Raw genomic sequence first — 17,578 nt, forward strand, 5'->3', positions numbered from 1 at the left:
TTAGTATGCTTTCCAACATCAGAATTAACTTCAGAACTATATATATGTGGGTGTGTAAAGCATAAAGGAATGCATTCTGGCTAGAAGTCATAGCTAACCACAACAAGCACACATTATGGTTCAGTATGTTATCGACTGACAGGAAGCTCTGGCATGGGCTGGTCCATGAAGTCACAAAGAGTCGGAAGCGACTGAACGAATAAACAACAAAAATGTTATCTGAGCCCAGCTAACTGTAGTTTATTTTAAGTTATGGTTAAGGCAACCATAATTTAGCAGTCAAGTCATTCCATGTTTTGCAACAGCTATCACATACTGGCTGTTAATGCTTAACAGCACAAATGCAGGGACATTGGGGGGGGAGGACGATTTACTCTTAAGCCATTTTCTTATGACTTTCATTGTAGTTGCAAAAAGGAACTTCATCAAAGTAGTAATTTCTTATGAAGCGATCCTCACTTGCAGAATTGGGGGGGGGGAGCAGAAATGCATTTCCCACGCCCATCACAAGAGCGGTTTTATTAGGTAAATATCTATTCCGCATATTAGTGTCTTTTAACATGTGTAGAGTGCCTGATTTCCAAATGGTAGTAAAGTCTTCGTCTTTTCGTACAGGATGGTGGATTGATTCCAACACAGGAGGAAGAAGGGAATGTTGGGGAATGAACCCCAATCCCTAAGACCGTACACCTCCTAAGGTGTCTCGTTCACCCGGCCGAGCGCGCGACGCTCCTTCAGCTAAGCGCGAGCCTGGACCACACAGATCTCGATTTGCACGCGCGGACTTCGGAGCTTGCAGCAGCCACCCTCCTCTTTCTGAGTGACACGCCAACCGGCCCAATCCTTAACCAAAGCGCTTTCCTCTGTTATCCAATCCTGGGGAAGGGAGAGATCAAAGCAGGAGATTAAGAGGGGCAGTGACAGAAGCAGGGTGAGGCTGCTTGTAGCATCTTGGAACGCACAATGGCACGTAAGACCGTGCTAGCACCCCCGGCAGCAATTCCTTCCTCTCCGGTGCAGGTAATCCGAATTGCAGCAAAGCGGTAGATATTCGAGGCAGCCCAGCCTCCAGCAAAACAATCCGATTACTGCCGTCCCTCCGGACGGCCATTGAAAGCCGGCTTTCTGCAGAAGGCAGGGGCAGAGTCTTCCACTCCCCGGGACACGCATCCACACGACCTATCCGCCTTACTTGACCTAGTTGTCGGCGTCACTAAGTTATAGGCGGGAAGCGAGTCTCAAGCAGGATCTCTTTCCGAAGCCTCCGAAAACGAAGGGGATTAGTCCGGCGGCTGTGGGAAGGATTGCTGTCTTCCCCGGGTTGCAGCGATCCTGGCGTGGGGGTATTTTCTCGGTCCGAGGCGGACCTCTGGGACACCGGAGGAGGCTTGATTCTTCCTCGCCTAGGCTGCAGTAGGGGTTGAGCTCGTAACAAGGCAGGGCACACTGAAGGCGGGGATAGGAAGAGAGCAGGCCACGGAAGCAGGAGAGTCTGCCATCTCAACCAATAAATCCCAACAACCCCTGGCACTCTGCTCTGGGGCCCGTTGTCCTCTCCAGTCAAATCAGAGCCTCGGGAAAGAAGGGAGGCGCTGGGTTTGATTCAGAGCGGACTGCTTCCCTTCGAGCCCCCACCCACCGCCCCGCATTACTGTACTGTACAGTAAGGAAAATCGCTTTTCCCTGGGTGGGAAAGTCTGAGCAAGGCCTGACTAAGTACCCAAAGGATCCTCAGGTTCAGCAGCACTTTAGGGATTAGACTGGACTGTTCCTTTTAATTACTCTTCCTCACGTCCCTCTGCAACAAAATTAAACTGTCTACTGAAAGAAAGAAAAAAGCTTGACTATGATAAGTTTTTGACATGTTTGAGCTACAGAGGGATTGCATGCTGGGCAAGAAAGTAGCTAAGAGAATTGTTCAAGTTGCCTTTTGTTTTACAGTTTTCCACTTTCTCAGGATTCAGCTGCCTAAACTGAGTTAGTTTTGTGGATCTTTAGGCAAAAGAAAGGCACATTAAATGCAGTGCTAATAAGGGAGAAGTGATGGCTAAGGAATTCTAACCACATCTGTACAGTGGCTGATTGGTTTTGACGTGGCTATGATTTTGGTGAGAAGGGATGCTGTGACCATGGTTGAAAGTTCTGTGAAAAAGTCAACCTGGTTGACAGCTGCAGTGACAGCATGGCAATGAAAATGTTTAGATGATAAATATGAAGAAATAAAAATAAAATGTAGCCAAGTCTGCAATATCATCCACACTTAATTGAGAAGAAGGTACTTCTGAGTAAGCATGGACCACACTGAAGCTTCATATTATATATGTTTAGTTTTGATACACCACCACATTTTTGGTTTCAAAAAGAGCGTAATATAATTAAAGTATGGAAAAGAAAAATAAATGCTAGGGTTCCATCAGAAAAAGGTGTAGTAATTTAGGACTTTTGGAATAAATAATTAAAAAAACGCAGTTGAGGGAGATAAAAATAAAATTGTGGTTAGCAGAACTAGCAGAGGAGAAATATAATTCATTTTCTCATAATATCCAAATCTATGTTCCTTCCTTGAAATTAATTAGGAACGAAAGGAAGTGATTCTTCACATGAGGCGTAGCCAACTCTGTGTGGCAGCTTTGTACTTTATTTTATAAATAAACATTATTTATAATGTTCCTATAGTAGGAAATATGGATAATAATGGAAAAACCTCTTTAATTCAGAGTACATTGGCGTCATATCCTTCTCCCTTTATACTGCATCTGAATTCATTCATTGATGAATTAATTGATGTTCTTGATGTCCCGTCTCTCACTTGCTTACGGTTCCAAGTTTGCTACAGAGAAAGACAAGCCTCTTCCACTACAGCTGATTTGGAAATTAATTTGGAAATGCAGACAACTAGTCTTTAGAATACTAACCTATATTTCTTAATGAAAGTGTACTCAACACATCCCTACTCAAAAGTAATATACATTGTATTCAGTGGGTTTACTTCTAACTAATTTGTGTGTCCCCCCTCAAGTCCTGCTATGCTGCCTTGTGGTGGTGGGAAGCCTTTTCCTGGGAAAGTTGAGTGAAGAATGCTGGGAATATACGGCAAGGGTGTATACTGCCAGCAGAATCATTAAAGGAGTGAAGGTCATCCCAGCTACCCAGCTAAAGCAAGCAGGCTCAATTTTGGGCAGCAGCAACAGGGGAAGGTGCTGGAGGCAGATGTTCACTTTTGAGGCTACAACAAAGGCATTGTTTCATACTGCATGGGAGAAGGCAATGGTAAACAATTTCTGTATTTTATCAGGCAAACCATGTAGATGGACAAGGTAAAGTGATGAATGATATAATCCCAGATGATATATCCCTGAGGTTGGATGGTATTCAACTTACTACTGAGGAAGAACTCATTTCACATGCCAGTAAGGTAATGCTCAAGATCCTGCAAGGTAGACTTCAGCAATTCATGGAGCGAGAATTGCCAGATGTACAAGCTGGGTTTAGAAAAGGCAGAGGAACTAGGGACCAAATTGCCAATATCCGATGGATAATGGAAAAGGCCAGGGAGTTTCAGAAAAACATCTATTTCTGTTTTATTGACTATTCTAACGCCTTTGACTGTGTGGACCATCACAAATTGTGGCAAGTTCTTAGTGGTATGGGGATACCAAGTCATCTTGTCTGCCTCCTGAAGAATCTGTATAACGACCAAGCAGCAACAGTAAGAACAGACCATGGAACAACGGACTGGTTTAAGATTGGGAAAGGAGTACGGCAGGGCTGTATACTCTCACCCCACCTATTCAACTTGTACGCAGAACACATCATGCGACATGCTGGGCTTGAGGAATCCAAGGCTGGAGTTAAAATTGCTGGAAGAAACATTAACAATCTCAGATATGCAGATGATACCACTTCGATGGCTGAAAGTGAAGAAGAACTGAGGAGCCTTATGATGAAGGTGAAAGAAGAAAGTGCAAAAGCTGGCTTGTAGCTAAACCTCAAAAAACCCAGGATTATGGCAACCAGCTTGATTGATAACTGGCAAATAGAGGGAGAAAATGTAGAAGCAGTGAAAGACTTTGTATTTCTAGGTGCGAAGATTACTGCAGATGCTGACTGCAGTCAGGAAATCAGAAGACGCGTAATCCTTGGGAGAAGAGCAATGACAAATCTCGATAAAATAGTTAAGAGCAGAGACATCACACTGACAACAAAGGCCCGCATAGTTAAAGCAATGGTGTTCCCCGTAGTAACATATGGCTGCGAGAGCTGGACCATAAGGAAGGCTGAGAGAAGGAAGATCGATGCTTTTGAACTGTGGTGTTGGAGGAAAATTCTGAGAGTGCCTTGGACTGCCAGAAGATCAAACCAGTCCATCCTCCAGGAAATAAAGCCAGACTGCTCACTTGAGGGAATGATATTAAAGGCAAAACTGAAATACTTTGGCCACATAATGAGAAGACAGGACACCCTGGAGAAGGTGCTGATGCTAGGGAAAGTGGAAGGCAAAAGGAAGAGGGGCCGACCAAGGGCAAGCTGGATGGATGATATTCTAGAGGTGACGGACTCGTCCTTGGGGGAGCTGGGGGTGTTGACGACCGACAGGAAGCTCTGGCGTGGGCTGGTCCATGAAGTCACGAAGAGTCGGAAGCGACTGAATGAATAAACAACAAACTGAGGAAGAGCTGCAGATCTTTTGGAGTATTAACAGTGTTTATGTCACAGCTAAATTAAACCTTTAGGATGTCTAGTTGCTGATGTTTTTGTGCCAGAAAAGAACATCTGAAGCTGCAAAGACAGTTACTGTGGGAACATGGAAAGTAAGCAGTATGAACGTGGGAAAGCTCAGGACGGTGAAAGGGGAAATGAATCAAGTAGACATTGACATCTTAGGCATCAGCAATTTGAAGTGGACTATAAGTGGACACTTTCAGTCAGAATATCATTGCTGTTTACTACTGAGGACACAAAAAATAACAAAGGAATGGTGTTGCTTTCGTAGTCAGGAAGGATATAGCAAAGACAGTACTTGGGTACAATGCAGTCACTGACAAAATACAGTGATATAAATTAGACTTCATGGGCAATAGTTAACATGACAATAATCCAAATTTATGCTCCAACACTGATGCAGAAGATGAGGAGGTTGATGAGTTCTATGGTAAAATTCAGTCTGAAATTAACAGAATATGCAAGCAAGATACACTGCTTGTGGTTCAAGACTGGAATACCAAAGTTGGAAATACCAAAGAAAAAAAAGTATTTGGACTGTATGGACTAGGAAAAAGAAATGAAGCAGGAGAATGACTTGCCAGTTTCTGTCGATCCAATAATGACTTCATTGCTAACAAACTCTTCAAACAGCCGAAGGTAAAAGGTAAAGGTTTCCCTTGACGTAAAGTCCAGTCGTGTCCGACTCTAGGGGGCGGTGCTCATCTCCGTTTCTAAGCCTTGGAGCCGGCGTTGTCCCTAAGGACCCGTCCGTGGTCATGTGGCCGGCATGACTCACGGAACGCCGTTACCTTCCCGCCGAAGCGGTACCAATTAATCTACTCACATTTGCATGTTTTCGAACTGCTTGGTGTGCAGGAGCTGGGACGAGCAACGGGAGCTCACCCCGCCGCGCGGTTTCGAACCGCCGACCTTCCGATCGGCAGCTCAGCAGTTTAACCCGCAGCGCCACCGCGTCCCTTAGTCAAACAGCCGAAACAATGCCTATATGTATATCGACATCACTATATGGAGTTTACAGAAATCAAATTTACTATATTATTGATGCAAAAAGGTGGAAAAGCTCAGTTATAACAGCAAAGATGTGGGCAGGGACTGATGCTGGAAGAGGTCACAAAATTCCATGTCCAGCTAAAACAGAAGAACAAAGCCAACCAGTTTCCATGATAAGATCTGAGCATTTTCAAGGAGAATATCAGGAATTGCTTTGAAGTCCTGAACTTCATTGATAGGGAATCAAAGGAACTGTAGAATGAAATAAAAAATGTTGTTAAGGATCAATGTGAAAAGAAACTGCCAAAAACCAAGAAACAGAAGACCAGATGTCAGAACAGACAATGGAAATTGTCAAGAAGAGAAGTCAACCTCCAAAAGACTAACTACTGTAAGGAAGGAACCTCAGAGAGCTGTTAGAAGAACAAACAAGCAATATTACAATGACATCTGAAAGTACATTGAAGATGGAAACAAACATCAAAAACAAGTAAAGTCAAAAGATCTCCAAACGCAGAAGAAGATTTCAGTCTTTAATTGGTATGCTAAAGGACACTGATGGACAGATAATATGTAACTGATTCAAAGAAGATCAAACGAAGATGGAAGGAGTATACTGAAATTCTGCACAGTAGAGATGTCAGTATTCAAGTCACTTTAGAACATGGTTTTTCAAACCATGTTCCACAGAATCCTAGGGTTCTGTGAGAACTTGATGGGATTCCATGAGAGACTAAGGGTAAAAATTAAGGAGTTCACTCACCATGTCTAATTTTCTATCTGGTGTTCCTGGTCAAATTTTTCTTACATGTTCCATGGTCTAAAAATGTTTGAAAATCTGTGCCTGAGAAGATATTCTCTATTGGACAGTTGGGCTGTTTGATTTCTGTATGAAAAATGCCTTGTGTGTAATATGGAGATATGCAAATGCTCTGGTATATTTTGAAGTGGGATAAAGAATTAAGAATGTTTATATGGATTGATATTAAGGTTTCTATGATTTTATTTTTCTTTAATGATTTGGATTAAGATTTATTGGATTGCTTTTAAAGTTTGTTTGATTTTTAAGATTTATAAGAATAATTGTTTGGTTTTAGGTTTAATAGGGTTAAGATTGTTATAGTGTTAATTATAAAAGTAGACAATTTACATATTTTTATAATCTGATTTTTGTTATAGTGGACAGAAATATATAGAATAGTGGTAGGAAGGAAATAAATAAATGTTGTCCTGGGAGGGAAGTTGATTTGGAGGTTTATATATTTCTTTTTCTTTTAATATAAGAGGAAGGAACAATTGTGTTTAGTGATTTTTACAATGTGCTAATGGAATGATTTATAGAAATAATGTGATCTTGGTTTAATAAAGAGTAAGTGATCAATTATGGAAATTGCTGTATATTCTTGTTGTTGAAAGTCGGAAGTCACCTCTATATGTAATCTTCAAAATTCTTTTTTCTTGTGTTTCACACTCTTTCCTTTTTTTTTTCTTGTAGTTTTTTGCTTTTTTGCAGTTTTTATCTTTGTTTCAAACTTAATAAAATTAAGTTTTTTTAAGTTTTATTAATTAATAAAATTATTTTTTTTCTTATTAAAAAAGATACTCTCTATTTATAAGAATCTCTACTAGAAGATGAAATTAGATCCTGTCATTACTAAGTTGGAAGGCTATAGGAATTGATGGACCATCTACAGAAAAATGGCAAGAAACAGAATAAGATTCCATAAAGTTCTAACCAAACTATTCCAGCAAACTTGGAGAGTGATATCATGACCAACAGTTTGGAAGAGGTCAGTCTACATACTTATTGCAAAGACAGAACTCTTAATGGAATATGCAAACAATCATCCAATATCCTTAATTTCACATGCTTGCAAAATAATGCTTAGGATCATCCAATGCAGATTAGAGCTCTACATGGAAAGGGAGATGCTAGATAGTCAAGCTGGTTTTGGAAAAGGCTGAGGAACAAGAAACATTATTGCTGATGCACAAAAAAATACAAAAACAAAGGCAGTAGGTGCTTTATAGAAATACCCTTGATTGTGTCAATCAGGTCAAACTATAGAATGTCCTTTGGAAAATGGGAATTCCAGAACCTCTCATTGTCCTCATGAGAAATCAATAGACAGGCTAGGAAACCACAGTCCAGATAGAAGATGTGAAACAGATTGGCTCTAGGCTCTATGATTAAATATAAAGAAGACCAAACAACAGATGCAGCAATCAGCCTTAGAATTAACAGTGAATCAATTAAGCAATCAAGAAATCATCACAGACCAGCACTTGGAAGGGTACTGTTGAAGGCCTTGGAAAAAATATTCAGACGCTGTGATGTGTTTATACTCACAAAGATCAGAATGGTGCAGGCAGTGGTTCTCTCTGTGAGTCTGTGGAAATTGGACTTTGAAGAAGAAGGATAGTACTGATGCTTTTGAACTTTGGTGTTGGAGAAGACTCCTGAGAATACCATAGACAACTAAGAAAACAAACAAATGGATCATCAGAGAAATCAACCTAGAATTCTTGCTTGAGGTTCAAATGACCAGACTCAAATTATCCTATTTTGGACACATTATGTGAAGAGCTAGCTCTCTTGAGAAGTCTATAATGCTGGAAAAAGTGGAAGGTAAGAGAACAAGAGGATAACCACAGCAAGGTGGATAGACTCAATTACAGCGGTGATGGGTACACAGTTGGTTGTGGACAGATCATCCCAGAGAATGACTTGTTGGCACATAATCAGTCACAGCTCTTGTAAGGACTGTCCTTTAAGATAGCCATGTGTATTATTTAAGTTACAAAGTGCATGACTGACACTTCTTTTCTCCTTACTGCATCCTTCCCATCATCCTGTGCTTTATAAGTGCTTCCCAGGTTATCCCCTTCAATCAAATCAAAGAAAGTAGCTTTGTACCTGTGCAGATAAGAAATACACTGAACATGTTCTGTTGCTAAACTTACTTTTGCTGTCTTGATCCTTAAACAGGCCTTCTTTGCATGAGTACCATTTTTTTGTTTTAAAAAAGTATATTTACATTAAAAATACAGTGAACATTTTTAACCATATATATGCCTAGCCAATCCCCCTGACAATAAAATGGTTTTTAGACTTGCCGAGGAAGAGAGGCTGCAGCTGATGGTGTCTAGGTGGTCATTTGGGCACTCTAGGCTGCTAGCCTTGCCTATATTGATAGAATTAATAGACAAAAATAAAATTAAAACTTATTAAAAACCCAACAAATAAGAAACAAAATCTATAACAGGGCAATAAAATAATGTAATAAATCCAGTTACATGTCCTTTATTTCCCTTTCCCTGACCCTAACGACATCCCAAGCCTACTCAGATGATACTTTTGCAGTATGTGACCCAGTCATATCCTGCAAACTCTAGCAACCTGGTAAATACAGATAATGCTAGCAGGTTAGGTATCTTCCTGAGTGAGTGATTGGCTTGGTTTGGGTAATTGTAAATGCACTGATAGGACATAATTGAAATAATAAAAGTCTTCTGAGCTCCTTTAACTCCAACCTAAAGGAATACACTGTATATGTCAGCCCTTGGTAGTAGTTCAGACAAGAAATACCAACCACGAGTACTAACACTACCTTTACTGTAAAGTTACAGTAGCAGAATCTTGCAGGTCTGAAAGTACAGGTCTCCTCCCTCGCTTTTACGGTCCAATAAACTGGGGCGGTCCCTTCAGTTTGCCACGCCCCCATTCCTTCTGCAGGCTCAACTGCCTCTTATCTGACTGTTGCCTAGTCTCCTCTTCGTCTCTCAAGGACATTCTCACAGACCATTACCATATAGTATCCCTGAAAATCGGTCCATCTTGGTTACAGGAGAAAAGACATCTGTCAGTAACAGATCTCTTTGTTTCCTTACTGTCTTTTCTCTGATTCTTAGACCTTTGATCGCTTGAAACTTGAAATCCTCACTTATCAACAATCTCAAGAGACCTTAGAGCAGTTTATTTATTTTATTTATTTACACCGCCCATCTCCCCCGAGATACAGTTGCTTTCTTTTTGCGTGCCCTGCTCACAGGGTCGTCAAATTAAAATTCAGGAGAATGAATTCCCCTGAGCATCTTGGAGGAAGAGTGAGATATAAATATAATTAATAATAAAGTAGGAACTTGTGGGAATGTCATTATCACTATTGTCATCATTTGCTTTTATAGCTGTTATTTATTGGTTGAGCACAGGATCGTGATTCCGTAACACTAGTGCAAACCCTGGCATTAGAATTGGACCCTCAGGCAAGGTTCCTTTGAAAAGAGGAGAGCGTCAGTTGGTCCAGCAAAAGAGGATGGAAAGGATCAATTCAGCAGGATTTCTGAATAGAAGAATGCAATTACATTGTTAATGGAATTACATTGTTAATGTTGCATGTGGTTATGAGCTAGGAAGTCCCCAGTTCAATTTTCATCTTGGCCATGAATAAAATTGCTTAACTTTAGGCAAAGCGCCTCCTCCTGAGGTTTGCATCCTCCTGTGGTGTGGATTCAGAAATGTTTACTCTTCAGTGCAAGATAATTTGGGAGGCAAATTATCCCCTTTTCTCTCTCTTTTTATACATAGGCATTAGTCAACAAGGCTTCATTTCAGAAGAGCCATTAAAGGTAATAAGTGAAAAAGCTTTCGCATCTTGACAGAAGAAGAGAAATGATGAATTCATAGCTGAAAAAGAACATTGGGGTTGAAGCCGTCGTTCAAACAAACAAACAAACAAAAACGAACGAAAGAAAGAAAACGCTCTGGTTCAAGATGAATTACAGAACGCCCACTGCAAGTAATCTGTACCACAGTGGTACTACCAGGCCAGAGCCAGACCATGGGACAACTGTTGATGGGACCGGATCAGAAACTGCTGCAATGACACCTGAACCCAGCAGCTTTAACAGCACCAAAATTCCAGATGTGGCCAGCAATGGCCCAGCCATGGGGACTGTGCTGTTGTCCTTTGGCATCATTACTGTTATCGGGTTGGCGGTAGCAGTGGTAAGACCTGGGCTTATGTTTGGGAATGAAACTGCCAAATTTAATGCCAATTTACCTCTTGTGCTTAAAGCTACTAAAAATTCTGTGGGAATTGCCTTAGCCCTTGCTTTAACAAAGAATTGCAATTCCTTTGCAATAATTGTTAAGCTAATACATTAAGCTGATACAGATGCTGATGCTAGGGAGAGTGGAAGGCAAAAGGAAGAGGGGCCGACCAAGGGCAAGGTGGATGGATGATATTCTAGAGGTGACGGACTCGTCCCTGTGGGAGCTGGGGGTGTTGACGACCGACAGGAAGCTCTGGCGTGGGCTGGTCCATGAAGTCATGAAGAGTCGGAAGCGACTAAACGAATAAACAACACATTATTTAGATAAACAGTTAGTGTATAGCTGTAAACAGACTTGTTCAGGTTATTTTAAGGCTTGCCTACATCTGTATCCTCCTACTCAGGATTGATCAGGTAGTCTATGCTCATACCCCTGTCAATAAAATCTGTGAAAAAAGGCAGAGGCTTTCTTGTGGTAGCTCCATTTTAAGAAAGGATATGCTGTATTGCCTCCCTCTGGTTTGATTTGTTTTAAAGACCTAATCTGTAGATGCCAGTGATTATTTAGTAAAGTATCATGGTTATGGGAAATATCAGTCCAGCTGTTTTCATCAGTTGTTTTAGGCTATTATCATTTCATCTTGTAACTGTTGGGAGGAAGCCTATTTTGAAAGGCAGTAAAATTATATTAAATGAATGAATGAATACAGGTAGTCCTCACTTAACCACTGCAGTTGGGACCGGCAACTCCATTGCTAAGCATCGAAACATCACTGCACCTGACTTACAACATCAGTTTCACTGTGGTTGTTAAGCGAATCACCCTGGGTCATTAAGCATGACATCACTTGACTGCGATTTGTGACTTCCTACCGGCTTCCCCATTGACTTTGCTTGTTGGAAGCCGGCTGTGAAGCTTGCAGGTAGTGATCATGTCACCGCGGGATGCGCGACCATCGTAAATGCACGCTGGTTGTGAAGTGCCCGAATTGTGATCTTGTGACACTGGGGATGCTGACACTGTCGTAAATTTGAGGACTGGTTGTAAAATTACTTTTTCAGTGCTGTTGTAAGTTTGAATGGTCGCTAAATAGGGCAGTAGTTAACCAAGGACTACCTGTAAATATACTGTATATCTGGCTACAAAGATGAATACTATCCCATGCATGTTAATTAGGATTGATCCCCATTTAAGTGTATATTGCATTCTAAGGTTGCAATTGTATGCAGTTCGATGAAGGGGACTTGATTTCCAATACACTTATTCAGGATTATGCTGTAAGTTAGCTGCACCTAATTCTAACTGAAATCAGTCGTTAACTGGAACTCTATTTTCACATTGGTTTCAGTAGGATCTTAGTGTAGTTCATTTAGTTTGGACTCAGCGCATGCTCTTTATTGATATTGCAATTCTACATTAGGCTTGTGTGAAATTTCACTAATTGTAAAACACACACACACACAAATATTCATAAAATAAGATCATGCCAACTCATACATTCAAAGCAAATGATATCACACATGCCATAAACATCCAACAGTTTCTTATAAGTAAATAAATAGAAATATATAAAATAGTTTCTGGATTGTGTAAATACTGTATCTGTTTCTTGTAAATAAAAATAAACATATAAATTTCTAAATTATATAAATATAAATATCTGTAATGAAAGGAAATGCTAAGCCTGTGTGTGCATATCAGAGAAGTATGAACCAATATTTTGGTTATTCAGTAGGATACACTTAACGCTAAGATCCCAAATCATCCCTTCACTCTTGCTAAGGATGAGAACTGGGTGACAGCAACATTTTCCCCAGTATGCAAGTCCACCATACATTATTTCCTAAATTAAATGCCCTAAAGCGAGTCAGTATGATGTATTAAGTGTTGTTAAGACCCAAGTTCCAGTCCACCGTCCACCACAGAAGCCCACTGGATGACTTTCACCAGTCATTCTTTCTCAGCCCAGCCTACCTTACAAAGTTGCTGTGCGGGGGATAAAGAGGAGGAGGAGGGAGTACCATCTCTTGCTCCTGTATAGAAGGGGTGATATAAATCTAATAAATTAATTCATATGTTTTCCCAGATCCTATTGCTTTCTTCATAAATTTGGGTAATTTTATTTATTTGTTAGTTTTATATTCTTTTTGTTCAAGAGCTCAAAGCGTCATATATAGCATTTCTTCCTCTTACTTTTCCCCCACAACAACCCTGTGAGGCAGATCTCACTGGGAGACAATGATTGGCCCAAGTTCACCCAGTGATCTCCCACAGTTGAGGGCACATGAGAACCCTAATGCAACCCTAATGTAGTCTAACCCCTTAACAACTACATAACTTTTCCCTTTTTCAAGTACACATTACAGTTATTCTGTGCAGAGGATCATGCTGAAAATATGCTTACAGCAACCATGCTTTTCTGTTTTTCCCTCTAGGTTTTGTATATTCGGAAGAGGAAACGGTAAGTGTTCTGTACATATGAATTAAACAGTTTTTTTATTGCTTGCTAGTTTCTCTTTTCCAGAAATCTCCCCTCCCACCCCCAAATCTTCATATTTGAAGCAGCAGAGACTAATGCCCTTTCCAACTTTAAATGTAACAGTGCATTGATAGGCATATGATATATGGTCCCTGCTCAGGAGATTTGGTTCCTAAATAGTTGCTGAATAAATCCAGGAAGGTTTAAATGTTCTCTTGGTTTGATGCTTCGTATGGTGGAACTCACTCTCTCTCTATTTCCCGGATAGACTGGAAAAGCTACGACACCAGCTCATGCCCATGTACAACTTTGATCCTGCCGAAGAACAAGATGAGCTGGAACAAGAACTGCTGGAGCATGGCAGAGACGCTGCTTCTGTGCAGGCTGCCCAGAGCAAGGTAATGCTCTTTCTACCCAATCTATTAAACTCCTGAGGCAGCTTCTCCTACCCTCCAATCCTGAGGTTTGTGTGTGGCCCCAGAGACTGCCAAAAGTTACTATCAAATTGTAATTTGGAATGTGACAGAAAGAGACAATTAGTAAGCACATGACTGGAGAGTAGCCATATATTTGGTTGTAATTGTTCAAACAAATCAAATTAGATTTTATTGTTTTTTTCTTCTGACCCTTCCTTCCATTCCCTTTCAAAATTCAGCCTCTGACAAGCTACTCAAAGAACAAGTGTGCCCCTCAGCCTGGAAAACGTTGTGCACCATTGTCCTACCAGATATGTTGAATTTCAGCTCCCATAAATCCCTGCCAGCATGGGCACTGAACCATTCCCAGCAGGCTGGAAGTATGAGAGTTGAGCCGTATGCATCTGGAAGGCTAGTTTGAGGGGATGCTTGTAGGCTAAATGATGGTGAGATTCTGTTTCCTGGACTTGAAGCCATAGCTGTTCTCATATTGCCATTTTTAGAATTATTTTTTTTCCAAATAACAATGTGAAATAGAATAAGAGAATCTGGAGGAGAATTGATCTAATAGTTACAAACCTTGAAATGTTTGTGCTGGAAGGATCTTCTTTCATTCAGCAGATCAATTCTCATCAGTTGTAATGGCTTCATAAGCTGAGGGCAAAAGAAATGTGGAAATGTCCTACTCCCTACACACAGCAGCTATATTTTGAAGGGTGGATACCTTGGGAAGATTTGGATATACTAGAACTGTTCAAGGGCCAGAACATTACAGGGTTTCCTGCCTAGTTTTGACAGAAATGGCAGTAACAGAAAGTCAGAAGCTTAGTTAATTCCCATTAGAACATGGATGATGAACCTCGAGATGTTGCTGAACTCCAACTTCCAGGAGATCTCTCTGGTATGACCAAAGTTGTGAGGCTAATTGTTGAAGGTCTGCAACATCTGGAGGGCCCCAGATTCCTTAGCCCCACTGCAGAGCAAATATTGGAGGACTACACTTTTGGAACAAAAGGGTGGCTTGAATAGCCTTGGAGTCAAAAACTTCTGCCCCCTCTTATTTCCTCTAGAATGCTGTTGTGATTTAAAGGGATTGAGTCCCATTCCTCTGGATACTGGTTTTGGCATGGCTGAGGAACAGTGAGAAGCCCTCCCATCCTACAAGAAGAATGGGGATAAGAGGACAGGGCTGCTACCTCATTAGGAAATAGATATCAGCTTATTATAATATGTAATAAGGATGTCAGTATTACCAGACCCCGTCCATGAAGAGTCATAGAGCTTTATTCAGAGAAAACACTCGGTTACTGATTTAGATAAATACACCAAATTTAAGTATAGTAATCAATCAACTGGGTTCACACAACACCCCTAAAACTAACCAAGATGACCATGTTGTCTAAATGCAGCTCTGGGTCTCAAATTGAGTTAGTTAAGCACTGTGTGCAAACTCAACCTAACAGTTGCAAACTCTGCATCTGATTTTGAGTTTTCCTTTTTTTACCTTCTTAACATTTGTTTGAATGATTCCTTCTTGCTAAGGGAGTGAAAGATGAGTTGCAAGTTGATTTTTATTACTACAGGTAGTCCTCAGGTTACGATGGCAATTGGGACTGGAATTTCCATTGCTAAGCAATGCAGTTGTAAAGTGCAATGTCCCGGTTGCTGTTGTAACCTGATGTGGGAAGAGGCGGGAATCCCAGGCAAGCAGGCTGGCAGGTGGGTGGGTGCTGCGGGCAGGCACTATGGAGGCACTATGGAGCATGGGCAGGTGCCATGGGGGGTGGGCAGGTGGGTGCTGTGGGCAGGACCTACAGAATTCGAACTGAGATCATTCTATTGTTTTTTGAGTGCAGATGGCTGGGTGGGTGCCACGGGCAGGCACTACAGTGTGCGGGCAGGTGCACAGGTACCGCAGGGGTGGGGTGGGTGCTGCAGACAGGCACTACAGAACACAGGCGGGCATTATGGAGCACACCTGTTGTAAGTCCCCCTCATTCAGCACCATCATAACTTTGAACGGTAGCTGAACTAGTGCTCATAACCTGAAAACTACCTGTATGTAGACAATGCTAACATGCCTCTTTAAAAATATGGCATATGCTTCTGTCAACAAGATTTTCGTTCCCAGGTATTATTTCTATCAATCCAGTGGTGGCATGTATCTTATGCAACACTTTGCAATCTTGGGAGAGTCATACGAAGGTAAAATATTTGCATAGTATTCTTGCAAATCTGTTTCTCTCTGCCCCCCCTCCCCCCATCTTTTTGCTTTTGTTGTAGGCAAATCAAGGTGTTCTTCAGAGACCCAGTTGTCTTGTGTTCACAGATGTTGCGAATGCCATCAGTGCATGAAGAAGGCTTCCTCTATGTGAGATACAGGAAGATGACACCAACCAGTTAGCAACTTACTGTGGGTAGTGACCATCAATTCTAGCTGGGAAAAGAGGCCAGGAACCTATGGTTTTCAGGAAAGTGAAGACTGCCAGTGCTTCTGTTGCCAACAAACTGCCCCATGCTGCTACACTCAGAGTTTGATGGCAGTGCTGCAGGTACCAAGTTATGTATGACAGAAGATGAGAGGTTATTCATAGATACATTGGTTGGAATGAATATAGTATCAGGCTTTGGGAACAGAGCATTAATTTCTAGGGCCTTTCTTCACTGAGATACTGACATAGTATTGAGTCTTCAGATTCACCTAATTCATTCTATGCAGTAGACCCAAAATATGATTCTACTGGTTTAACTTCTAGGAACCTGGAGCATATGAAGTTGTCACCAGATATCTGTGTCATCCCATCTCATGTTCCTCTGGTGGAGCAAAAGCTGCCCTTCAGTATGATCACAAGGTTTAGCCATTGCCTTTCCACTAGATTTCTACAGTATAAGGTATTCTACTAGCTGGTCTGAGAGAAGGGAAAACCTTGGATGATGGTGCTGCTAATAGCAAAACCAACTACAGGGGAAGAATCTTAGAAGTAAGAGCAACAATACTGACTTGTAGATCCTGAGATGATTCACCCCATTGTTCTTCAGCCAAGGACAACGAGCTTTGGCTGAAACACAGTCGTATTTGGAAAAATAATGTTGTATCTGCATGTTCCTGCATATATTAAGTAATCAGAAATCCCCTCATCTGCATATAGAATGGGTTAATAACTCGTTTCAAATCCACGGCAAGGTTCTCCACACTTGTTTTAACCTTGGCAAGAACAGCAGTTCTAAGTGGAGGAAATGACACACTTCTTCTACAATTTAAGGGAAAAATGCATCTGCTTACTCTGCTTATTTGTTTGTTAGATAAACTGGGATATCAACCCCACATTTAAGATGGCATCATTTGTTTTGCTTATCTCTTTCACAGTTGGGTGGGGTGCTGAGTTACTTATTTATTAATTAAGATAATTTATTTTCTTCTTGTCACTAAAAATGAATATACAGGGGACTGAGGTACAGAATTTGGATTTTGTTTTATTCCAGCTTGGGAATGGGAGGCAGGGGGAGGGGGGAATTGGCACAAGGAAGAAAGGCCTTGCAAACCGTAGTTGGGCAGATACCAAGAAGCATGTGCTAAGCAAAAGCTTGTGCTATGGAAAACTTTACATTTTTTATGGCTTAGCAGAAACAGTTTGGAAAAAGTTTTATTTGCATTTGCCTCACCCCACTGATGGTGTACATACTCAGGAATCGGCAACAGCAGCCAGCTTCTGTGTGTTGTTTTTGCTTTGTGGCATGATGGTGACTGCCTATTTCTGAACTTGCCTCTTATATTTATGTTCATATTGGATTTCTATCCCGTCCTTCTATTTCCTTGTGCAGGAAGGCAAACAAAAGAGTCATTACAACGAAGGGCTACAACAGATCAATAAAAAAAGAAAGCTAGGGCACGCAAGAAATCACTGTAGAGAA

At 41.1% G+C, this 17,578-nt stretch overlaps 1 protein-coding gene across 1 annotated transcript; it reads left to right on the forward strand.

Moving 5' to 3' along the window:
* Positions 1–814: 814 nt before the first annotated feature.
* On the forward strand, positions 815–16,341 carry C2H3orf18 (chromosome 2 C3orf18 homolog). The gene is made up of 5 exons (XM_063291950.1): positions 815–1,020; positions 10,304–10,723; positions 13,207–13,232; positions 13,519–13,648; positions 15,950–16,341. The coding sequence occupies exons 2-5, from the start codon at positions 10,490–10,492 to the stop codon at positions 16,019–16,021; spliced, it is 462 nt and encodes a 153-aa protein (XP_063148020.1). The 5' UTR covers positions 815–1,020; positions 10,304–10,489; the 3' UTR covers positions 16,022–16,341.
* Positions 16,342–17,578: the final 1,237 nt, after the last annotated feature.

This window comes from Candoia aspera, chromosome 2, assembly GCF_035149785.1.
Source record: "Candoia aspera isolate rCanAsp1 chromosome 2, rCanAsp1.hap2, whole genome shotgun sequence".
NCBI lineage: Eukaryota > Metazoa > Chordata > Lepidosauria > Squamata > Boidae > Candoia > Candoia aspera.

What these genes read in the sequence shown, in the direction of transcription:
- C2H3orf18 (XM_063291950.1), top strand. Translation starts at nt 10,490, where the DNA reads ATGAATTACAGAACGCCCACTGCAAGTAATCTGTACCACAGTGGTACT. An exon ending in TATATTCGGAAGAGGAAACG is followed by an intron (nt 13,233 to 13,518) that starts GTAAGTGTTCTG and finishes TTTCCCGGATAG; the next exon opens with ACTGGAAAAGCTACGACACC. An exon ending in TGCAGGCTGCCCAGAGCAAG is followed by an intron (nt 13,649 to 15,949) that starts GTAATGCTCTTT and finishes CTTTTGTTGTAG; the next exon opens with GCAAATCAAGGTGTTCTTCA.